The sequence below is a fragment of the Aulostomus chinensis genome, chromosome 7, assembly GCF_037954235.1.
Source record: "Aulostomus chinensis isolate RoL2024-O1b breed Wild chromosome 7, RoL_Achi_v1.0, whole genome shotgun sequence".
Taxonomy (NCBI): domain Eukaryota; kingdom Metazoa; phylum Chordata; class Actinopteri; order Syngnathiformes; family Aulostomidae; genus Aulostomus; species Aulostomus chinensis.
The window spans coordinates 18,033,913-18,059,973 of record NC_141326.1 but is presented as its reverse complement, the minus strand read 5'-3'; the positions used below and the strand labels follow the sequence as shown (position 1 = coordinate 18,059,973).

General features: G+C 43.8%; 1 protein-coding gene across 1 annotated transcript in view; it reads right to left on the bottom strand.

Moving 5' to 3' along the window:
• igf1ra (insulin-like growth factor 1a receptor) overlaps window positions 1–25,124 on the bottom strand; it is a 72,821-nt gene extending 47,697 nt beyond the window's left edge. Inside the window, exons 1-2 of the mRNA XM_086208931.1 lie at window positions 24,073–25,124; window positions 14,052–14,615 (exon numbers count right to left, since the gene is read on the bottom strand). Coding sequence (XP_086065057.1) covers window positions 14,052–14,615; window positions 24,073–24,148 — 640 coding nt within the window. The 5' untranslated portion in view covers window positions 24,149–25,124. The remainder of the gene's footprint in view (window positions 1–14,051; window positions 14,616–24,072) is intronic.
• Between the last annotated feature and the right edge of the window lie 937 nt (window positions 25,125–26,061).

The following is a 26,061-nucleotide window of genomic DNA, read 5'->3' as shown; positions in this document are numbered from 1 at the left end:
CACATGCTTGTGTGCAGCATTTTCTGACACCCGCAGGCACAAAGTTACGAGCCGAATGCAGAGGTGTCTGTTTCTATGGCAACGGCAAGGGTGCACAAGAATGTATTTACATGCGAGGAAATACAGTAGTAAGTCCATTTGATATTTGCATACTGTACTTCCCCCATGCAAATTCACAACAGGAGTCAAAGGAAGGCGCTTGTGCTTTTGTCTGAGTTTGTACATAATATGGGAGGAACGAACGCCACAAAAATATCCCCTTCGTAAAACTCTTAAACCCAAATTCCAAGAGCTTAAAAACAGTTGTTAATCCTAAAACTCAAGTGGAGGTAGTGACTAGAAGAGTTCGCAGTCTGAAAAGCATCCCTGGTGGGCTGAAATATTTCCTTTAGGCCAACATGCTTGAGTAATTACACTAGCCACTTAGGGCTTTCACTTAATTAAAACACTGGCCAACGTACCACAAGGTGTAAAAAACTTTTAAGAGCATTCCAGGTCTGTGATTCTATATGGTACCCCGGCCCCCTCACCAGGCCTGAGGGGCAGCTGGGTTGTTTTTATGACCAGGAGGCCCCCAGAGGCACAGGATGCTAATACCACAGCTACGGCAAGCAGGCCAGAGTCCAGCACATTTAATTGCTCATCTATGTGCCAGTCATGCTCAGGGGTGCCAATCCAGAGGCTCACAATCATCCACTCCGTCTGTACGCAGGGACAGCCGTGTCTGACTGTACATGAATCTGAAAGTTTCCGGCATAATCCATAACGATACAAAGACGTACTCCCATTGAACCCGGCGCTCTCATCATCGTACTTCAAGATGAGTTATGTGTTCTGCGGTGCTAATGCTGCAATTCACAGACCTTTCCGCACCTCGGCCATAAAACGAAGTCTGTCTCACTCTCCACACTCCACAAAATCTCCCTCTCTATTGCTCTCATGTGAATTCAAAGTCATAGTGTGTTTGAGAAGCAAACTACAGCCATTTGGGGGTCATTTGATAGAGCAGACCTGGGGAGCATGAAAGCAAATGGCAGGGTTGAGACTTGAAAAGAGACATTTGGCTTTAATGGCGGCAACGTGCACGGGATGTAAGACATGTCGAGAAGTTTCGCAAGGCCACGGCACTCCTCGCATTTTTCAAGTGAGTGGATTTAGGGTGGCATGTTTTCATGTTTCATTTGAAATTTTGTGAGAAAAAATGAGAAGATGCTTAAATAAAGCTACCCAGAGATCCAGTACTTGTTGGAATAAATTAAATTACATCAACAAATGCAGCAGTGTACGTCCATGAAAAATATTTTCCCTGTCAAGGAGGAAATGTGGTCACCAGCGTTTGTTTGTTACCTCAAAATGGAATGGACAGATTTTTAATGAAATTTGGTGGAATGATAATATTACAAGAAGGCAATCTGGATACTGAAGACTGTTCTGGGACACTGGCAGGATATAGCTATTAGCGGTAGCCTCCTTGGTGGTGGTTTACACTCTCGGAGCACTTTCTAGTTAAAAGTCTAATATTACTTGCAATTTTCTAAGAACTCTTGGTTTTTCTACAAGAAGCAAAGACCAAAAAACCAGAAACTGATTATGATTGGAGGCTCTGCTCGCCCTCTGTCTCTTACCCACCCCAGCAATGAACAGAGCTTGTTGTGATATGACACTTCAGGCAGGATTGCCCACTCGCTGCCCGCCACCACGCAGACGTATCAGGCTTCTGGATGTCATCCGTTCTGTGTTTGGCCTCAAGCTAAGCTGTCTGTCTACTCAACTGTAGCTGGATTGCCTTCCATCAACCTCAACAACAGGCCACACATATTCCAAAACTCTCAATAACAGTTATGCAGAAAGGTCATCGGTTCTTGTTATTGCCAAAACTTGTGTATATTCGTCACACATTCAGGGGATGTTAACAGTCCCGGGAACTAAAAGAAAAGTGGTGTAATACAGAAGAGCGATGGGGGGAGGACATGAGAAAAAACTGCTTAAAGGAGGAGGTTGTTGTTTTTTGTTGTTGTTGCTTTTTTTTTTATTTTGCATGTTGACAATAAAGTCGAACTGCCATTTTGAAAAAAGTCAACATTAATGATTGATTTTTATTTCCTTGTAAGATTTTCGTAGAACTCCTTGACAAAATTACCTGATTATCCTGATTTTAAGGCTGACACACATCCCAAGTTGGGTTTTAACATTTAATAAATATAGAAACAGAATGGATATTGAGTGAAATACCTAAGAATCAGCTATTGTTTGTGCTATCATGGTCAAAACTAGTCTTTTGTGTGTTGTGCTCACTAACTGCATTCCAATCCGATTTGGATAAAGCTTTATAAAGACAGAAATGTGAAAAGCATGTCTGGAATGTAAATATTTCATAACATGCAACATTGCATTGCGTTTTTATTCTTAAACCATTTGCTGCAGTGAAAAGAAGAAAACTGCACCCTGTACGGTAAATACAATGGAGGAGACAAAGAAAAGTATCCTTTCTTACAAACACCATGAACAAAAGTTTTAAATAGTGTGCTGTGGTTGTGACCACACTGACATGTAGTTAAATTGGAATTTAATTCAATTAATTTCCTTTCTCTGGCCACTGAAAACATTCAATGTGCGTTTGGAAGCATGAAGAGCAGATAAACAGAAAAGGTTGTAGCTACTTGAGTACCGGATGAAAGTAATATCAGAGAAAGTTGGTGACATTCCAGGGGCTTTCCTGAACAGAAGCATCAGTGTCATTACCCCCCTGTCTCTCTCTCCCTCTCTCTCTCTCGCACGCACGCACAGACACACACACACACACACACACACACACACACACACACACACACACACAGGAGGAAGAAAGAAGAGGGCTGGAAGATAATACCATATATTATGCAGGGAGGTAGGTGGAATGCAAAAACAAGCGTTTTACAAGCAAGTACATGTCTGGTCTGGAAGTGTGTGAACAACACTTGTATAGGAAAGAGCAGTGCATGACTGCTGGGGAGGGTTGAAACAAAGACCACAACAGATAAACAACAAGTGAATATTCCCAGGAACGCTCCCATTTTCTGCAGCGAATCGGGGTTGGACACTTTGTTTTTGACTCGCTCACCATTGGCAAGTGAAGGCATTGCTGTTATCTAAGAGGTGTATCAGATGCACTGTCATCAAGGAGGCCCAACATTGACTGACCCGTACACAGTTGGCATAATGCTGCCACAGTGCGGGACATTACATGGCCTGCTGGCATTGTGCAGTCAGAGGCGAGACTACAGTATCACACCTGTGCCTCCATGGCTCTCCCTTTTACACTGTGTGACTATGTGCCACCATTCTATATTTCTATAAAGAATGGCTCAGTGGAAAAACAAAGTTCCTGTATAAAAGGGGTTAATGAGTGTGAGTAATAAACTATGAATGAGACAGGGCGGTGTTAACATGCAGGCTGTGGGCTAGTGCCTGTCATGTGTGTCAGACAGAAGCCACACAGACAGACAGACAGACAGGTCCTGACGAACACTCAAGTGCAAACAAGCCCCGCGGGCCTTGTCTCTGTAATTGATGCTTGGGTAGTGGGACAGAAGGGGGACGATTCCAGACTGGGACTTCAAAAGGTCTGCTGGACACTTATCAACAAATAACGCTCTCACCAGATACAAGAGATTGGAACAGATGAAAGCAGTGCTAATGCAAGTCCACTCCCATCAAACCCTTGATTCTGCTAAATCAGCAGTAGACCTGAGGAGGCAGGCTACCTTAGCAGGATGCAGCCCATCAACACACACACACACACACACACACACTACAGGTCAGAATGTTATTAAAGCTGGTAAGCAAGATCATCACTGAAAAGCAGAGTCATCACCGAGAAAGGTCACATGTACATCCAGTAGGTTTCATTTACTGCTGAGTCGCATTTCACATCCTTGATTATGATGATGTGGTTGGATCAGGTCATTGTTTGAGGCAATTCAAGTGGTACATTAAAATAAAAAGTGAATGGTTTGGTTTACAAAACTGCAGTTCAGTTACAGATCCCCAAGTGAAGGAACAACCCAAACACAAAATCCCCTCTATCTTCAGCTGGAATGACACACATGAAAGATTAAGTAGAGGCTGGAAAGTTGAGTTCAATTTGAAAGCAACATTTTTTCCGGAAACACATGAATCTACAGGTACACGGAACACAGCACGGCGAGTAAAAATCTGCAAATTGAGTGATCCGTCTCGTTAAAAGCTAGAAATGATTAAGACTTTTCTCTGATTTTTGAGTTTGTTACATTTATTTTGAATCTGGTTATTAAAAATCCAGAAACTTCTCACACTACACACAGTTCTAACTGCATCGCCTTGCCAGAGCCTAAATGACAAATCTCTCTGGTGATCTCATCACGGGTCAGCACCGTGTCGTCTTATATGTGCCCCGTGGGCTTAGAGAAAAACACTGACAAAACTGTCTTGTCATCTTAGGTTACACTATCTGCCACCATGGTGGCACAATACTGTTTAATGTCCTGCGAGTCTAAAGCCAATTTAGTCAGGATGAATGAGGATAGTGGCAGCTCCCAGGTGACGCAGCCTTTCCTTCCCTCCAAGCAGCGAGTGGAGATAGAGCTGCAGTGGGGAGCTCCAGAGACCTCTATATTTATCTGACACAGTAACAAGCTGCTGTCTGACTGCTACTGCTGCTGCTGCTGCATGCTGCAGTACAGCTGCACACTTTCTCTCCATCCAACACCCCCCCCCCCCCCCCCATTTCCAGCTCTACTCAGACTCTTCTGCGCTGCGGCCAGTGATGAGGGAACCAGAGATGACCGAGCAACATGTCATCACTATGTGAGTCATCATGAAATTGCATTCACATCCTCCGCTAAAGCAAGAAGAAACAGTCGCTGTAGAGCTAATAGACCGCGCTTCACATGCAGCTGGATTTCTCTACAGGAAGAGCCATATTTCAAAGTTGAGAGCCATATTTCATCCCGGGCCACCCTGATGCTCACAAAGGAACAACTGGTGATTCCTGTGCGGGGGGGCCCCATTGAGGCTGCAAGCCAAGGAACCGCTGCTCTGCCAAGAGAGCCATGCCAAGAGGGCTGGAGGAGGCAGAGGAGCCCCTGCCACCTGTGCCCATTAGCCTGTGTGCTGACAACTGCACGGGACCCAAGGGATCCCTCCTAAACAAGCTGAGGAGAAAGAGGAAGGGGAGGCAGGGTCAAGGTCATTTTTCAATCAATGACAGAGAGCAGACTAATGGCATTAGACGGGCCAGAGTGCTTTATGGATTGTTGACACTGAGAGTTGTATGGGGGAAAATTTGTAAAGAGCTGACATTATCAAAACTTTGTTGGGAGCTGAGATAACATCAAGCCCAGCTTTAGCTCACGCAGAACTCAAAGGAAAGGTTTGACGGGAAGCGTGTGGTTGTTACGGGGCATTTTCTTTAGCTGTGCAATTCACAAGGTTTCCTTCGTAATTTCATGACGTCCTTTCATCTCCTCATTGTGTTCACGGTCAGAAAAAGAACAGACAGCAAACACTGCCGGCACGCTGAGGCCTGCTCGATATCTCTTTTATGGACAGTGTACACACAAAAAATCCACACACAACACACTCATGAGGTCCATGACTCATCCTGAGTTAAGCTGCTGTCCTCAACAATAACTCTTCTACAGTTCTTCTACAGTTAATAGAAGATGCTTCTCTCCTCCATTCAAACGTCCCGCGTACCTGCCACCTTATTCAGTGCTACAGAGCTTCTAAACAAGGCACGGCCCATGTCATCTATACAAGCTAACATGCCGTGGATTCGCTTTCAAAGAAATCACATTCATGGAAGCCATGTGAAAGGTAGAGGGCGATCAAATTGCCCCCTCACCTCTTTACCACACACATAACAGGGAAAGCAAATAGAGGAGCAGTGTTTCTGTGACCTCAGTGAACCTGAATAACTATTCTGGCAATCCAGGATCCTCTCCTCTGTATGCCAGCATATATCCTCACCTCTGCAGGAGAGATTTGTCAGCAGGAGATTTCACTTCTTTTTCTTTCTTTTTTTTTGCTGTGGAAATAACCCATGCTCTTAGAGCTTACTTGCAGTCATGGCACATTTTCTCCCAGGAAGGAGTGCCAAGCCAGCCCAGCAGTGAGTAAATGGCTGGTCTTGCCCTGTGCTATATGGAGGGATAGAACCAGGGCAGGGAGACAGAAGAGCAGACAGAGGCGCAGCTCAGGCGCCACATGCAGGCTCAGGAACAGGCGTGGGCACTCGTCTCCCTCACCTCTCTGAGAGGGGCGTCACTAAGAGCCAGGGATTTGTCCTCATCCTTCCTGCCATTTAAAGCAGGGATGAGGGGAGCCACGCCACACATCCGGGGGGCCCACCGCTCTGTGAGAGGAAGTTATAGTATTCACGCAGATTTATGAATGAGAGGGTGAGTCACAACTTCCGAGCCGCACAACCAGAAGGGAGCAGGCAGCCTATCACCAGAGGCAGCTGGGTGGCTCAAATATGCATCAAGCTGGTTGGAAACACACTACACACTGGACTGACACTTATACATGCGCACACATACACCCCCCCCCCCCCCCCACACACACACACACACACACACACAGCAGGCACATTCACACTGGGCACTCACAACCTGGGCACAAGTTGAGAATAATTTGTAAATGAAGGGGGATGGCACATGAGAGAGAGAGGGAGAGAGAGAGAGAGAGAGTGTGTGTGTGTGTGTGTTTGGATGTGAGTGCAAGTGTGTCAGTCAGTCTCTTTGGAGGCAAGCAGCATGACACACAGGCCCTATTTTGGTCAATCAAGTCTATGAGAGTAAACGTAGGAAAAGAGGCCAATCTGTCAGCGCTTTGAGAGGAGTCCTTTATAGGCCACCGAGGACTCATAACGACGGCCGTCAATGGACAATAAGGTCTGCTGTCGGTCTATAGACAATAACACAACTGTATAACTATGTCATCATGAATGATTCCCTAACATGCAATCAAATTGAAATTAAACCAAGAAAAATGCTGTTGGAAATATCCAAAGTTAGCAATAGCAGTGGGCACGTGTCTGGCTTCAAGAGTTTCACCACACTTTGCTCAAGCAGTGAGGCAAATATAACATGTTACAACTCTACGTTTGGGTGGAACTCCAAACAAATTAAAGCACGAGGCAACAAAAATTCCAAACTGACCAATCACACTTGCCACTCCTGGTTTTTCAGAGTCCAAAGGCAACCAATAAAATCAATTGAGCAGAAAAACTGCTTGTAACTAAGTTTTTCCTCTTGCTTTACAGGGACTCAGGTTATGAGTGAGGAAGGGTTGAGCTGTGAGTGAATGTAGGAACATCGGGTGCTAATAGTTCCTCAGAATAACATTTATGAAGTGATGTAGAAAATGTGGCAAAGGCCAGGAGACACAGTTGACGGAATGTATTGAGACATACCAACACACACGCGCGCCGTGTCTCTGTCACACACTGAACAGGATGAGTACATCACCCTGATATTACGTGCAATGCCCAAACTTAGAGGTCACCTGTAGAAATATAAGTGCTGTGAAACTTGTTACGGCCCCATGAACAAAGCATAGCAGTGACAGAACGGATCATTCCATCTTTGGTCAGGCAGTTCTGGGAGGGCAGGAATGAATGAGTCTTATCGACATGAGTGTCATCTCTTTGGCATTAACACTGGCAGCGTGCCGGTACTTTGTACAAACTGGAGCTCAGTTCAGACGAGTATTTCACCCGGGTGGAAACAGCGGATATGTGGATACTGAGTCATGACGGCGAGTGCTGCCCCCAGGAAAGTACCGGGCACTGGGGACTGGGATTTGAGCCGTTTCTCCTCCTCAGCCATATAACTGCAGGACACTGATCAACTTTAGGAAGGCCATTAATAAATATAAAGAAACAAATGAATAAATGAAAACACCTATACAGCTACGCGTAGGACTGACCCAAAAGTTGCCTGACCAAAACAAAAGCCTAATACATCCTTAATGGCAAATGAACTGAGGCCATATTGAGCTAACAAATGGAAAAATAGGGGAATTTACAACAGTTACTATAGTTACTGTAACTTGGCGTGAGATGTAGAGTTACTAAACTGGTCATGACATTGTTCCTGAGAGATGTCACTTGCTGACGAGAATGTTGCGCCGGTTAAATAAAACAGAGCGGGCACAGAGCGAACACGGCATCATGTAACTGACTTAGCCTTCATAGCCCGGGGCTGTGGTAATTTAAGGACAAATTTAACGTCAGAATTTTTTTTTCATTACTCACTGGATTAAAACAGTCACCAGCTGCTAGATACTCGCTAGCTAACCATACATCTAACATTACCCCGGCTCAGTGTATCAGCAACATGATATTTATATACATCCTTGTGTGGTTTTGTTTGTTAACACCTGAAAATAGCCGATAGTTGTGATTGCATTTATATTTGCGAGGAGCCAGGTGGGTCATATGCTGTTACAACATAATCAGCATCCTGCTGTGCTGCTGCTTCATTTTTGTCAAGAATATCAGAATCACTAATTCCATATATCAAAATATATCAATTATTACTGGCACGTTGTTGCGAAAGCCACTTGAGCAACAAACCCAAGGTTTGCTTACTGCACGAGGCAATTCTGACACACTCAAACTACATTTTCATTATAATTTCGGAATTTTCTCAACATTTAATCGTGTTTGAGTGGGACACCGGCAACGACAGTGATTACAGACGAGAGATTTCTGGATGGTTCTGCAGAGAGGGGACTATAGGTCATATAGAGCAGAACATGTTTGTTACACACAAAAACGACAGGCAGATGTTCCGATGAACTCAACCCACATTGTCAACACTCGCAGATGAACACAAAATAGATTTAACTCTCATCAGTATCGTCTCTAGTACAAGTTTCACTCCTCCGTATCGACAACAAACAGTCTCTGTATGGTCCAGCACTTGCAGCCTGCACATACGACCCAGGCTCTGTGTGTGTGTGTGTGTGTGTGTGTGTGTGTGTTTTCCCCCCTCTTCATCCCCTCACAACTGCAATGACTAAGCTACCAGGAATTTCTACCTTATGTATTTAAAGGGGCAGTCTCACTCTGTCCAACTTCACATACATTCCTTGCACCTTAGCTATCAATAAATCCAAACGTGGGACAGCACAAAGGGAGCATAAATTCTGTGCTTTTCGATCTTTCTACAACTAATCTTGACAAGGAGGAGTATGAGCTATGCAAGAGGCTCTAGAAATCAATTTACAAAATCCTCACAGCGGAAAAGGAGGATCTGCACTCTGTTTTCCATCTGAAGTTTATTTTCCTGTCAATAACTTTTTTAATTAAATATATTACCGTACAGAGCAACAAAAACAACTGAAATGAAGGCAGTAAAATACGTTTCTGTTGCGTTTCAAAGAAAATAATGTTTGATTTTCATGTTACTGAAGTTATCTCCTCATACATTTAATACATTTAAGCCATTATTCTTGGAATAGGTTGATCTCGTGTGTTCTCAAATGCAGTGAATATTTTATGTTGTCCAAAAACTTTTGGAAAGACTCGAGTGAGCCGAGCGAGTGAAGAGCTCTCAAACACTGCCGACACGGTGAGATGACAGTCTTGTTTCCATGTAACTATCTTAATTTGAAATCCTAGCTAATCTTAATCAAATGCTGCGAAATGTGGCAAATAAGGAAATACGAAATAGGCACGGTTTCGTCAACTGATTTGGGGCAAATAAAGAAGGCTACGCAATAAGTGTTTCCACCCAAAAGGTGCCGGTATCTGCAACGTTAGGCATGACTGTAACAAATCATCTACCAGCTAATAATGGAGGGAAGTCTTGTCAAATTAGACAGTTGGGAATCTTGTAGCTGTTCTTTGGTGCCAGCTGGTGGGCCGTGCATGCTGTCCAGAAACAAAGACAAAGTTTGGGAAAAATCTAGGAGTCAGGTAAGTTTACGACTTTGAGTTTATTTTTTTTTAAAAACTCTTGTATGGAACCTTAATTGAAAAAGGAGTAAGAAGTGAAACAACACTGATATTCAGATTTTGCTGTATCCATCAACCTTTTCTAATTCTTCAAAATGTTTATGGAAACATGATTAATAAGAGACTAAATTTGACCAGTTTGATCATTTAAAGCTCAGTTATCACACACCGACGATGGCGAAACACACAACATCACATGCAGACATACGATACACATCTGAACCTGCCTACCCGACAAATGCATCCTCTAAAAAAACAACAACAATAACAACATTTTCCCTCACTATAAAAATTGGGCTTAGGTCAGAGCACTCAGTCCAGAGATATCAAGTGAGTCTCTGGCAAGGAGGAAGTAAACATTCTCAAATGTAAAAGTCTCGCGGGTCAGTGGAGAGCTCTCTCTCTCAACTGCCAGGGCACCAGAATGCTTCGGCACTGCTGACTTTCTGCTGAGTTCAGTACAAGGACACACACACACACACACACACAAGCACAACCAAGTCTGTGGCATAACAGCAGAGCGGCTCCTTACATAAAATTCCCCCCTTTACAACACTCCAACTCACTAAAACCTCATCACTGTCGACCCAATTACAAACCAGGTTTGATTATTTCAAATAAAAACAGCTTTAACTTCCGGAGGGAAACGGGAATTTGCATCAATATGAATAGACAACATTCAGGACATGATATTCCTTAATCAGGCAGCAGATGATTTAAGGGTTGAGAAACTAGACCAGAGTGCCTGCAAGGCTAAACATACTGTAAGTTAATATTCTATCACATAAACTAGACACGTCAGCTATGCGAGTACTAACAAGTGTGAGGGCGCGTGCCTCCCCGTGGAGCTTTGAAGACTAACCTGCCCTCAGACTGGGCCCTGGACACAGCGGCGTGCCTTACTGCTTGTCTGATTGTAAAAGCCTCTTGTCTATCTGGACCTGGCTTTGCTCCAGGGGTAGGAGGCAGTCCCTGACTGAAACAAACACAAGACCTGAGGAGGCTATTTGGAGCAGGCCAGACACTTTTTAGTCATGGGATCCCCAAAACTCAAAGCAAACAGCATGTAATGTCAGAGGATCCAGGGCCTAAACAAACAAGCCAGCTGGCCACCACTGTAACGATGAGAGGACGCCTCCGACAAGTAAACACTGGAGAGATATCTGACAGACGGAGATGTTAACAGCCTCTGATAAGCACCGGAGAAAAGAGTGAGGTGAAAATAGAGAGGGAAATACCAGCAGAATGCCTGACAAGGACAATCAGAGATGAGATCCAGACTAAGTGAAGGGGGAGAGGGAGGCGAGGGAGAAACAGATGTACGAAGCAGTGGCAGGGAAGGCAGGGAGGATTTATGAGGAAGCATGGGGGTTGAGGGCGGAGGAAAAGATGGAGGGGGGGGATTTTCAACCCTCCGAGCACTGTGCTTTGGTGAGAGCTTACCGTTGAGCTTGTATACTTGACATTTGTCTGACATTTCCCCCCCTCGGTGCCCCTCCTTCTCCTTCGTATATGGCTCCTCAGTCAGGGCCTCTCCACGCATCACTGCTTGCCACTAAAAAGCACCCGGACCCTCTGCTCCAATCTGCACTTCCCTACACAGTCACTCCCACTCCCTTGCATTCGTTGCAGTCTTAAACTGACTTACGGTCCCAGCATCACAAACATTAACCTCTGAATGGGGCTGAAAACTGTTGTGGGAAACAGTATCTTGGTGAGTGGACAAACATGTGGAAATGAGACTTTTGTTGTCGCTCCATGAGGAAGGCCCAGAGGCTAAAGTAGTGTGCTAAGCAGACAGCACTCCCTCCTCATGTAGTGTAATTAAAGAGAAGACCGGGCCGTATTGACTAGAAAACCACTGCATGCCCTTGAAGGAACATCTGTAGTGGAGAAAAACAAGGCAATTACGCAGAGGGGTGGAGGGAGGAGAGAGAGGAATCTTAAGGCAGGAGGGAGTGAGGTAGACACATCTCGTCTTTAAAAAGAAATCTTATCCGCGGATCGAGCCTGGAATATTGACAGATATCAAACCTGCTCCTCGTCCTATTATTCCTCTTTTTTTCTCCCTCTCCCTCTCTCTCCTTCTCTGTCTCTCTCCCTACACTGTGTCGCCTTTATCTGCAGCCTTGAGACTTCAAGGCTCTCTAGATGAATGCATTTACCCTGACCTCGGCCTGGGCCTCTGAGAGAAGTGAACTGGTTCAAACAATGCTGCTGCCGCCGCCGCTGCTGCTGCTTCTCAAGTCCTACGTGAGAGAACAACAGAGGTTTTCACTACGGAACGCTACAAAGTATGTCCTGTGGGCAGAGCACATGGGACTTACATGGGACTTACAAGGTGACGGCAACACCGCAGATGACCTTTCAAATGTTGTAAATAAGATAATTCAGGAAGTCTGAGCACGCTTTCTTTTTTTGAATGTGTTTTTTTGGGGGGAGGGGGGGTAATTTAGCCAGTAGGGATCAAGAAATCAATAACAGCATGCAGGGCAGGTCCGTTAGCACATTCACTGATAAAATGTACGACGCCATAGCTTTTCTTTTAAGGCCGAGATGGTCACTAGGGAAAAGATGCAAGCTTAATTTCCACTATTTGTTCTGAGGGTCCCTGGAGGGTGGGGGGTGGAGGAGGGTGATGTTTGAGACTCCCAACTGACCATGGGAGCTGTAAACAGGTCTTCAATAGGAAAAGGGTCAGAGGAGCATTTTCCCACCATTATTTCACACAGATTAGAGGAGACGGAGAAGTTAAAAAGTCATAAAGAAAACTTTGAAATCGACGGATCATGTCTATGCTTTTCATGGAGAAACAGATTTCTTTGTGTACTGGTGTGAGATAAGCTACGGCGTAGATACTCAAGACTCCAGCCAGTCTCGAGTACCTCGGTGCTTTAATAGTCTGGGCAAAATAAACAAAGAGGCTGCAGCACTGACATCACCCTCTCACCCGCATGTAAACAAAGCACATTTGTTTCGACTGCAATGAATTTAAGCAACCTTCCGCATGCGATTTTCCCACATAGATGGAACGATTTTTCTTTACCGGTGTTACAACGAGAGATGAGAGATGTAGAAATGCTGGCATTTTTGGAATTATTTTGATTCCAGGAGCTCCGATAACAGATTTTGTGTTGTGTGCTGTTTGTGAGGGAATTCAAGCTTCTAATCAAAACATCAGTGGCTCTTTATAAAGTTGGTGAATTAAGAACGTGACCTTGCCTGCATCCCTTAAAATAACCTGAGGAAAAAGGGTACGATGCAGGGATGACAAAGGGAAGCAACCGGGGTGATACTTTCAAAATAAAAGTATGAAAAAAACATAACTAAGAGTCAATTACAGAGCTTCATCTCAGTTTAGGCTAAATGTTTAAAATCAAAGCACACACTGCAGGCCTTGCTCTGAATGCTACGCTAACGAAAGAACAGTAAATGGATGAGGCAAGTACACATAACTGAATTAGTCCAAACTTGCAGATGGAAAGGTATTCCAATTTTAATATACATAAATTATATGACCCTCCTCTGAACTGTTTTTCAAAATGCATGACCCGACCGCTGGGCCAAAGTTAAACAAGGATGACCCTCCCCCAGATTCTTCAATATACCCCTTTTCATAAATTGCAAAAAGTCCCTAAGGCAAATATTTAACTGACATGGTCCAGACAGGTAGACTAGCTCATTTCTTGGCAGAGCAGCTTTAACCTCAACTGAGTATGCCTTTCTAATACCCGCTGCTCTATATTGCAGCCGTCCCTCACTCCAGAAATAGCTCGATCTAAAGACAAGGTCCCCATAATGAACAGAAAGGAGATGTTTGCGCTGGCCCGTGGACAATCCTGCAGTCTCGCGGAAATGAAGGGAAAACACAGCGGAGCTTGATGGGATTTGTTAAGGGGTGAAGGAAAGCGCATGTTTGTGAGAATGGAAGCCACCTACGCAGATCAAAGGCACAGGAATCCACCGTACTTGTGTCGCACAAACATTTCCGCTATTAAGAGTAATTTGGCAAACCATCTTTGCTCTTTATCAAGACGAAAACAGCGTAGTGTAGCATTCGGCTTACCTTTCTGACACTGGTTGGAGGTCCAGCAGCGGTACTCGTGCTTGTTATTGAATATGGTCTGCTGACAGAGGGGGTTATCTTCCATTAGGCCTGGACACACGTTGTCACACTCCTTTGCTTTCTTATTTCCACTGATAATGTTGTTGAACTCAGCATCCATAATGAGAGACCAGTCCACTGAGTCCAAGTAACAGAGCTCAGGGTTCTTTTCAATCCGGATGGCTCCTCGGGTGATGTTCCTCAGGTTGTACAAGCCAATGTCCTTCAAGCTGGTCATCTCATAGATCACCAGAGCGTAGTTGTAGAAGAGGTTACGTCCACGGATGACACTCAGATTAGGGAAGAGCATACTGAGGCTATCCAAGCCGGAGACACGAAACAGCAGCAGGTACTCTGTGATGACGGTCAGCTTTGGGAAGCTGAGGGAGCGGAAGACCTCCTGGTTGATGTTGTTGGTCTTGTCGTTGATGAGGAGGATCTGCAGGTAGCCCTCCACCACCGTGCAGTTTTCCAGACGCTTGAATTGGCTGATCTCATTTCGGATGTCGATACTGGGACCACAAACTGGGAGACAGAGACCAAAAGAGGTGAAGTTTCTGTCTCTCAATCAAGAAACATTTTATCTATCTAAAGAAGTATGTCAACAATAGAGTATTAAAGACTTACAGGGTTTGGTTTGCGTGTGTGTGTGTGGGGGGGGGGCACTGTGTCAGATTAGCAAGTAGATCATTTTTTAATTATATAATCTCCTTGAGGGATATAATCTTGTTAGTCAAGATGGTAAATCTGGTGATTTGCTCAGCTTCATGTCACACATACAGTTAACACAGAGCTAGCACTCAAAAGGACTTTTTAAACCCTCACTTTAGTCTTACAGACAGGAAGCAAAGGCTGACGCCTCTTAGTAACAACTTGCCTTTTTGTATTTTGTGTACCTGTATTGTGTTCTGACGTCTTAACTGTGCACATTCGATTCCATACCACATTATATTTATCGTTCACCCCCCCCCCCACCCCAGCTCGGTTATTTTTGACTAATATTAATAGGCATTAAGTTTATTCTGAGGGGACTCGTGACCTTTAGTCAGGAGGACAGAGGTTAAAAGAGTTTCAATATGAAGGAGAGTTTGTAAAAGATTTTTCTTAAAAAGAAACTTGTTTAGTTTCACGCTCACACTTTAACACGTTGATACGATTCTGCGTATCCTTCATATCAGAAGTAAACGGTGCATTTCTCTGCACAATGCTCCGTCTGTCACCTCAGATAACCTACGACGTTTGAATAACGTCTCTGTGCTTGGAAAAACAACACTTGAAACCAAGAGCCTCGGGCGTCCTCTGACACTGCACACACAGTATATATGAACACACAAAAAGATGAACAACAAAGATGCTATTTATTATTGATGACAACTGACTCTCCCTTTAATTGTGACTATCAATGACGCCACCTGGGAATTAGCGGGAGACGATATTCTCACAATGTGAATGTGTTCTAATGGAGCCCTATCGAATGAAGCCAGCGCCGCCGCCGTCATATTCTAAAAAGGTGTTGGAACATGACACCATATTTGGTTTGATGTGAACCTCGATGTTATTTATCACCATTCCTCGCCCAAGTTTTGGTTGTTGTTTTTTTTTCCGATGAGAAAGATGCCTTGCTTTTAGCGGTTTTGTTCACTTGTTTATGTGTAACTCCTGTTTTAATAAAAATATTCTATACATTCAAATTTTTTTTTTTGTCCAGTTTCCTTTTCTGTGCTATACATGTCAAGTTAAAATGTTTGTCGTTCTTATTCATGAAGTTAGATGGCACTTTTTCAACTAATTTAAACATTTAGGGCACCTCTCAACGAAATGGATTTAAAATTACCTTTTATTTTTATTATCGATGCATTAACCTTTGCAGTTACTCTGCTGCTCTGCTTGTTTGCAAACTAGTCTCCATGTACTCTCCATCACAAAGTTAATGTTAAACCTCGTTCAGTGAATAGATCGAATCTGTCAGTCAAATCCTTTTGTTCTTGCTTCAAACACAAACAATAACCCACAGTGTCTCCCTGCACCTCGGCCCTGAAAAAGCTGATAAAAACAGCTTGATTTAAAAAAAAAAAAAAAAAAAGGCGACGACTCGTCGCTCGTAAGCCTCCAACACATTAAGGATTTCTGAAATAACAGTAATTTAAGAGTTTACATTACTAGAACAGGTTCAGAATTATTTTGAACTGTGCTTTAAAAAGGGGCTCAGCAATCAGCACACAGGAAATGCCTTGACATATGAGCTCCTTGGTTAAACCTGTTATGTTCTTACAGAGGCTTAGCACACTGTAGCAGCGAGCGAGCAGCAGGGTCGCTCGGCCCGTCCGAGGAGACAAACAAGAATGTTTTCAAGACTACGGGATCCTTGTCAAAACACACCGGAATCACCGTTAGACAATTGAACTATGAGCTAAATGACAAAACAGTAAATAACACATGAAAACCTTCGGAGAAATTGTGCTAAAATATTATATGGAACCTTTTTTAGGTTTTGTTTTGGTTTTTCTGGCTGCATTTAAAGTAACTCCACACCAGTTGTGACTAAGATGTTCAGATTACTCCACAAAAAATAGAAGCTGCATTGTTATTCGGATGAATGGGCTATATTTGCCTCGATTAAGGTGTTTCACGTATCCAAATTTAGAACGGAAATGATTTCTCCACAAGAAAATAGTATTTACTTGCTGCAATCAACACCAATGCCCCTGGGCTCCACTTGTGAGCCATCGAGCTGCATGTCCTCTTTGTTTCATTGAGAATTTTCCTCCAGCTTCTCCAGCAGCGAGAGAGAGAGACAGACAGACAGACAGAGAGAGAGACAGAGACAGAGAGAGAAACAGAGAGCGGGGGGGAGGGGTGGAGCCACTCAGATACAAAGACTAATTTGTTTGTTCGTAAAGAGAAACTCTAGGCCCCACTTCCTGATGAAGGTATTATTAAAATCAGAGGACGTCTGGCCAGAAAATGGAGAGGGTGGGGGAGTGAAGAGATACTGAGGTGAATGAGAGATAGGGTTCTAGAGGCGTAAAACCACAGTAAAAAAGGATTTATTTCTGGAGTTGCAGACAGGAAAATATGCCTGTGTTCTATTTGTGATGTGAAATCAATTTCATTTTATAAATTCCTGACAGAATCGCAACAGAAAGAATAATAAGAATGGAGGAACCCCTCCTCTTTGTGATTTCCTTATTCTACTCATTAAGCATGCTAACCACCAGGAATTCCAATCATTTCCTTGGGACAGGATTGAGTAGGATGTTGCTTCAAATTAAGCCTCCAGGCTTCAGATTCTTGCCAATGTATTTTTAAGACAACAGTGCTTAAATAAGGTTGAGATGTTTTATTCAGCAGTACATAAGCAGGAAGAGGAAGAAATAAAATTAAAGCCGATAACGGCCGAGGAGTGATGCGGATATTTCAGAGTCATCAGCGTCCAGGCAGACAGATAAGCCTGCGTACATGCCTCTCGCCCTCCTGTCTCTCTTTGCTCTTCACACTGCTGAGTAAACACACATATCTCCACGGTGTAATGGGATCCATCGGCTCATGTTTATGATTGATAAACCTTGGCCCGGACCTCCACGAAAATGTCATCACACAAGCAAATAGAAACACACAGAGTCAAACATGACCCCTGTCTATCTCTAATTGAATCAAGTTAAACGATCGCAACTGTCATCGGACCCCGTCAACATAACCTGTCTGTAAATAACTCTAATCTCAGTTTCAGCCGACGAAAATATAAAAGATTCAAATATAGACTTTCAGACCACATGTCGCACTGTTTAACGCAGGCCACAAACAGAGCATTCTGGGAAAACACATAATTGTATCCTTTTCCAGGCATGCAGCTGTAAACTCCGGGAAGATTATGAGGAAGATTCCTCTCTCCTCTCCATGTTTAGTTCAACCTTCTCAAGCCTATGACACCAGTCATCGGGGGGGGGGGGGGTGTCAAATTGCACGGCTGCAGCTAAAAATATATATTTTTTTTTTTTTTTTTTTACTTTTTATGTGACAAAGCGAAGAATAGTAACTTGTTTTACACATGGAAGAGAAGATACATGAACATTTATTAATTTATTTAAGGTTTCGATTTATATTTTTGTTACCTGTGGCTACGAGGTTGTTTTCACCACATTACGCCAAAAAAAACCACAACAACAACAACAAAAAAAGATTGAGACGGATTAGCATTGCGATTCTGTTCACATGCCATAGCGGAGGTCTGTTACTGCGTGACATTAACCTCGGTGGCTTGGTGAGGGGGAGAGGCCAAGAAAGAATCGCTTAAATTTGGGGGCAAAGCTACATAAAATAGCTCAAAAGCAGCTTTTCACATTTGCCCTGGTGTTGGTGTGCCTCCTCAGCCGATATCTAATTGTGAATTATACGCAAATTAAAAATCCTTAACCTTAATGTGAACACACTGAGCAACTTCACCAGTTTTCAAAACGTCCCATGATTGCGCCAGCACATTGTGTGACCCCCCCCCCCCCCCCCCCCCATCGCCACATGACTGAAAACTGACTCATAAATAATCTCTGGATTAGAACGTATTTAAATGGAACCAAATGTGCTCATTTTAGCTCTTTATTGTGAGACTCCGCTGGAGTCACTTTTGCTTGCACTTTCAAAAAGGGCTTTTTTGTTTCATTTAACGCAGCGTCTCAGTTCGAGCTCCTGTCTCTTTAAGACCCGCCCACTTTCCTCTGATCGGCTAACTTCCGCAAGCCTGACGTTCTACGCAGTCACGCTTGACCCCGAGCGAATGGCCACATAAAGAAAAAAAATAGTTTCAAAGAATGTGAGGTTATCCAAGACTTTTACAAAACAGCCTCGACATTGGGATTTCTATCACGTGTAATACGTCCCAATTAGGTTTATTGTTGCAATTTAGCGAGAGTGCAGGATTTCGTATTTAATATAAACATCCAAGATTGTAACACAAACACATCGACTTTGGATGGAACGATCTCTCCTCTACAAGAGAGACGCGTGGGGGATTTTACTCTGACAAAATATTTGTATTCTGAACCACAATAAGCTCCAGTTGGAGCAGCGAGGGAGCTGGTCACCGCGCGGTCATATCCCCTCACACCTGCCACATCAACTGGCCCTAATCCCCAGCATACTAGAAGTCATCTGACCGGCGGTCTGGTGGGCCACTTCCCCTCTGTGGACCTTACTTCAAACACTGTGGCTCAGATATCACCAAAACCCCAAACAGTAACACTACACCCCCCCCCCCCCCACCCACCCACCCACAATAACAACTCTCACCCCCCCCCTCCCTTAGAATGAGGGCACGCACACTTTACTTACATCACTTTGAATATTTGCTCTGAAGGTAGACATGAATTGACGTGAACTGTTTTATTCAAAAATGATCGGTTTGTTAAAACAATTTGACTCGAGAAAAGAGAGCGGAGCCTGTTTTCAGAAAAGGAGGAGCACAGTGGAAGGGATTCATACCCGTTCTCAATTCGCTGAACAAGCTCTCTGTTAATAATGGAAATCCACACTAAAAAAAAACACACAACAAAAAAAAACCCTACATCTCATGACTCTAAAGTTCAGTGTCTCGATTGATTTAGAATTTTACATTGATGGAAAGTGAGAAAGCGAGTAGAGGTTATTTCATCATGATTCAAAACAAATCAACTTTTCTTCCAAAATGACCTCGACTTGTCATGTTCCATCAATTTAGAACCCTGAGGCAATGAGAGCACTCTCTTTTCTAAGATTAAAAACAAAAAAAACTTTGTTTTTATAGTGCATTACAGACAGGAAGGACGGGATGACCAGGGGTTACACCGCACGAGTAAAATATCTTCTGCAATTAATGACATTTTTGCTGTATTTGTCACTGAGCTCCGGGATAACAGGCGTGAAGAATTTGAGTTTGGATCTTCCACCAGACCACAGAGGAAGTCCCAGCGCCACATTGATGAGCGAAAGGACAGCTGGAATGGAACCGTGTCACCCTAATGAGTGGCACTGCTGTGTGACACGTCACACCTCTGATTATGCAATGCTGGCACGCTATCTAAAATCATTCTCTGTGGCGCCGTCACGCTGGCTTTGTTTGGTCCCGCGTAAGCAAAAGAGCATCAAAACCGTGGGATCACGTTAATTATGGATCCCACGAAACGTAAAAGCGGCTAAAAAGCTCCGGAGAGAGATGTTAGTTGCTTATTATAACTCCGGGTTCTATGCGGCGATGATGTGCGCAGCCTCCCTGAACTGCCACAACTCCTTATCATGGAGTAAAGAGCGCCGGAGAGAACGGCACCTCCAAGTAACGAGGATTTGCTTTCGCTTCTTGGGGTGGAATCGTGATGAGAGAGGCTGGCGCCAGCTTGTTCAGCAACTAATAAATGATCCTTTGTTTTAAACATAAAATAAAAAGACAGTGCACAGAGAGCACACGCCTCTACCAAGGAGTCTAGAGACAGACTATGCACAGGGATCCACAATATCCCTTTGGAATCTTTCTTCCAAAACAATCAAAACACCTCGTCTGGATCGCAACGGAATCCAGCCGTTCTCATTGCTTTTCTAGAGAATTAAATACATGGCCTTAACAAAATGTACCAAAATATGTTCAAACTTTTTCGAAATATCAAACATTACAACAAAATAAAGATAATCTGGATCACAGATGCAGGCCTGGAGTGTTTTTCTTCTACCATTTCATACGATCTTGAGGAATCTCAATGAAATTCGTCGGACACATCCAGAAAAATACAGTTAGTTAGTTATATCCTCCCAAAGGCCTTAAAACAGTCCCCTGGATCCAGGGCCTTCAATCGGATCCAGATCACCTCTGAGAAGTAACCAGTGTTCCTTGTTCCAAACTTAATCAAAATCTCTCCATTTATTTTTGACATCTCCTGCTAACAAACCAAGAGACACACGCCAAAATGACGACCTCGAACAAAAGGTTTCCTGCCTCTAAAAAAGAAAACAGCTCACACAACAATGTTTGGCTGATAGAGTCGGATTTCTTTCTTGACGAACAGCTCTGAGACACAGAGTTCCTTCTGTTTTTTTGCTTTTAAAGAGAGCTAACGTTTGTAATGATCTCCCATTAGTCCACGGGCCATTAAATCAGCAGCACAGGAGGACGCGTACGTGCGGCTGGCCACAGACTGCATTTGAGCAAATCTAAGGACGGGCCACTTGAAATAAAGTGTTTAATTAAGCATTGTAAACCTCAGCTGGCAGCCTGGAGGAGCTGTTGGACAGCATTTGACTACACTCCCCGCAAACTAGCCCAGTGACACACTTTCACATCCTTAAACAGGGGCACGCAACTGACTCAGGCTGTCACGCCGCTGCAGTGGAGCTGCACAATGAACTCACAATCACTGAGACATCATAGCGCCGTGAACACTCGCCGCACTCACCCTCGCCAGGGGTGACACCGGGGATCCAGCAAAAGCCAGGAGGGAAGAAGGGGGCGGGGGGGGGTTAGAGGGGTGATAGTGGCGGTGGAATGAGTTGCACCCTACACAAGGTGGGGTAGAGTGAGATGTCCGAGCCACGATGAGGAGCTGCAACGTCCCCCAAAAGTGAAAGATAGGCTGACATTTTATTATTTAAACCATCATTCAGGTTTTCCAGAGCAACATATCCTTTCATAAATAATTGAACAAGAACACTGGTGTGCCCTCACAGAACGGGACAGAGGGCGCCTGTACTCACATAACCCCTACGCCAATGTTGTTGGTGACATACAACATCTATTTATAACTAATAGCAGCGGTGCCAAGTGATGGAGTTAAGTGAGAGGGCGCATCTGTCGGTATGGCCGCGACCACTCCGCGTCAAAGACCAATTAAACATTCACAAACTCTCTCTCTTCTTCTCTTCCAATCAACAAAACCAAGTCTGTTTCTCCAGGAAGTATTTTTACACGTTCTATTTCCAAACACCACATCTCCCTCTATCTCCGTCATACTCGAGGGGCGTGTTTGCTGCTTACTTGGACGCTATGGCACGGAAAGTTTACCACGGTTGAGAGTTAAAAGGGAGTTTAATTCCATTTTATTGAAGTGGACAGATTATCAAAAACAGTGAAAAAAATTTGAATCTGTAATTTTCCACTGAATAGTGATAGAAACTGGGAAAACCTGACCATTTCCAGTCCATCCCAGTGAGGAATACTGGAGGAACTCATCCCCATCTTGATATTCGCCGCAGTTCTTTTGTCTCTGAACTCTTTGTATTAGGAGGACTGATGTATTATACACCACAAAGATCAGAGCAACCACTTGTCTCTCAGCTCAACCCCCCAGCAGCGTTCATGGATGTCTCACCAGCTCAGAGGGGTGTGTGTGTGTGTGCGTGCGTGTACGTGTGTGTGTGTGTGTGTGTGCGTGTGAGAGAGAGGGGAGGGGGACTACAAAAGAAATACACCCACACATTGCTGGCTGCTGGACCAGCGGTGGATTTGAATGCTAATAGAAGTCAGTGTTATGTCTCCATCCCATGACAAGTTGTCTCCACTTTCAAATTGACTCAAGTTGACGCCACACACACACACACACACACACACACACACACACACCAAGAAAAACCAAAAATCCCTAGGTGGATTCACTTCTGCACATTCATGATGTATATCTAATTGTTAGACATTCTGCTCAACGTCTAACACATTCCTGTTGTTTTTATGGGTTCATCTTATTCCTGAATACTGTGCCCCCTAAATATTGTACATTACTTTCCTGACGTCTCCTTTACTGTACATCTGATCTCAGCCTCAGTTGTCTTTAACTTAAAAAAAAAAAAAAAAGAGCCAGCAGGGAGAGATTCCTCTGAAAATCTTCTGATGACATCAACAAGCAGTTTCAGGAAATGATTTTAATGACTACATTTAATAACCAATGAAAAGGAGAGACTCATTGGTTCCACTTGTTGTCTTGGCACTGGTAGAAAAATAATAAAAAATAATAAGAATAAACTGTCCCGTTTCCCCTCCGCTCTTGTAGTTTAAAGCAGAATGAATTTGATGAAGAAATGTCAAATATACAGTGAGACATCCTAAAACACAGACGTCAGTCACGGCAGTGAAAGAAGTGAGGGCTTAGGACTATAAAGAGGATCTGAAATGCTTATTTTATAGGAAGTTTATTGTGGAATTCTTTTTTTTGGGGGGGGGGGGACACAAAAAACCTAAGAAGGGAAAACAAGAGCTAAATATTCCTTGACATACTTGTACGTTTCCAAATTGAAAGCTAAAAGATGAGATGAATCCTTCTCCATCAATCGTGTTAATATCAGAGAGCATGAATCTATTTTAAGGCTAACATTTATTAATCATATTTAATAGCTCGACCTTTAATGTTTAAAAAAAAAGCCGAAGGAGGAGAAGGGGGGGCTAAAGAACGTTATTTTCGTCACCGTGTCCGTTTAGGATATTTGACATGATTCGGTCTCCTTGATTCGTGCGCGTACTGTGCCTGCGCGGTGTTTCGAGCACAGATTTGCGTGATTTTCGACGGTTCGTGCGCAGCGACGCCACACTACAAAATGCAAAATGGCCACATGGTCGTAGTAACCTTCAGCTCTGCTCCCTGGATTCATCCTCCGCTCTCTGCAGCCAGCAGGAAGATTACTGCGACATGTGGCCGATTCTCCTTATCTTCATGCTCTATAAATGGAAATACTTGGGTTAAATGTGTGGATGTTGCGCGTATTTAATCAGATTATGTGGCGTATCGCGTTCATGTAGCGTAGTGAAGGTACCACATGGTCTCCAGCTAGGAGGTGAAGCAGGTCGGTGCGCTACGAGCTCCCACATTCTCCTAGTGAGCAATAATGTAGTAAAATATATCAGTTGGGGGGGGTGTTACTGGATTTAAACTTTTTTTTTCTTTTACAGTCGATCGCCCAAGCTACAGCACAGTGGCCTTAATATTCCTCAGTAAGCTTTTCCTCCTATTAAACGAATATATAAAGGAAAAATACTTACTCTCTCCATGTGTGATGGTGAAGATAATCAGCAGCACACCCCAAAACAAACTGTCAGATCTCATGTTCCTTAACATAAATTCTCCAGCTTAAAAAAAAAAAAAAAAAGAGGTTGTCCACACCGGCTACTTAAAAAAGAAAAATAAATCTAGCCCTTCGACAAAAAAGGATTCTCGCTTAGCTTTAAAAAAAAAATAAATTAATGTGAATAAGGGAATTCCTTTGTAGTTAAAAAAAAATATTACAACACTTTGCTATTTTTGCCAATCACAGGACACGTTGACGTCGGCTGGTATGGCACACACGCCAGTGATTTTACTGGATAAATGATGGTAATCCCCATCTTCAGTCTCCATCTCTTGAAAACAGCAGTGCGCGTAGCTCCAGTGCGAGCAGGCCTGGTACTGACAAGAGAACTACCAGCCTCAGAAGGTCTTATTAGTAGCCTGCACCATCCTAATAAATTAAAACCAGTGTTGCTCGCAAAGAATCCCCCGTGTATGAGAGGAGGAGGAGGAGGACGAGGTGGTGGTGGTGGAGGAAGAAAAGGGGGGGGGGGGGGGGTACACGTCCAGATCCACACAAGGGTGGTGGCTGCGAGGTTGAAAAATGAATGAAAAACGCCTTTGGCTTATGCCATTCAGCCAGTCCTCGATCTCCGGCACATAACCCGGCTGGCCCGCGGAGAAGAGTCGCTCCTCGAAGCGGTTTTCCGGCTCCTCCGCTCGGACTGGTCTCCGCCGTCCTCGGGATTTGCAGCTGAAAGAAAATACCAGACTTGTGCCACGCAACAGAAACGGGTCTCCAGCTCTCCAGACCTCAGCTTGGGTGGGAGAAAAAAAGTGTGTGTGTATGTGTGTGTGTGAGATAAAGGGGTGGGATATGTTCAAGGAGTTGACCTGTAAGTGCGGGTCTTGTTTAAGCGTTTATCCTGCGGGTTTAAAAAACCAAAAAGAGCTCCGTTGCGTGTACATCCAGCGGCTAGGGTGCGCTCGGCGAAGGCAGGCTGTGGGTCCCCGCTCCTCCGTGGAATCTCTGCTGTAAACAAGAGTCGGCTTCTCTCACACAGAAACGCATAGTGCTACGGATAAGGTGGCCGGCAGCTGCAGGAGAAACCCGGACTGGATCAGGAAGCGGGAGTCCTGCATGCCACCAGCCAGCTAGACGTTTGTTAGTTCCATAACTTGATGTACATCCACCTACATGCAGGCTACCGAGTCTAACAGATCGGTGTAAATGATGTATTAGAAATGACAGGGGTAAATATCCTCTCTTGGTAAATTACAGGTTTGTATCATCCAGAGGCAGTTCTAAGAGTTTTGGACTCGGGTGGCCCAGGACCGGGAGAGGGGCGTCTGAAGGGGGCCGCAACACGTCTAAGAAAAACCTAAAACTTTGAATTCTCTTCTTCTGAGGGAAGCAAAAATAAAATAAGAACAAAAAAAACAGCTTTTGCTTCCAATGTAAAATGACTTACCTTTGATTTGCTGTTCATGAAATAGTTTTAAAATAAACAAAATCACACGGATGGTCTTGAAGTGACAGTCACACGTCTTTTTAAAAATATCTATTAATGTCATAATCACAGGCTCGAACACCAGGTCACCCATTTCGATCTAGCAACTCCTAGAAAAACTTCGAGAAGTTTCGTAAATGATAAAAAAAAAATGGTGAATTTTCCGAAGAACTTAAAAGAATTCTCAATATCCTCCAGCACTTTTATTTCTGTGGAGAAACGGCACCTTTAAAAGGCTATTAAACAAAGTTACCACACCATCAGTTTCAAAGTGTCACAGTAGAAAACATCACACTTTTCATCAAGAGTTACAATTAAATACAGTCCAAAAACTCCTGTAAGCGTTGATTTTATTTTCGTTACTGTGCTATGGAGCCTCCTTGATAAAGTCATTATCTAATCTAATAATTACTTGTAAAGGAATGGAAAGATTGGTTTTTTTTTCTTTTGGTTGAATAAAATTATAACTTGACA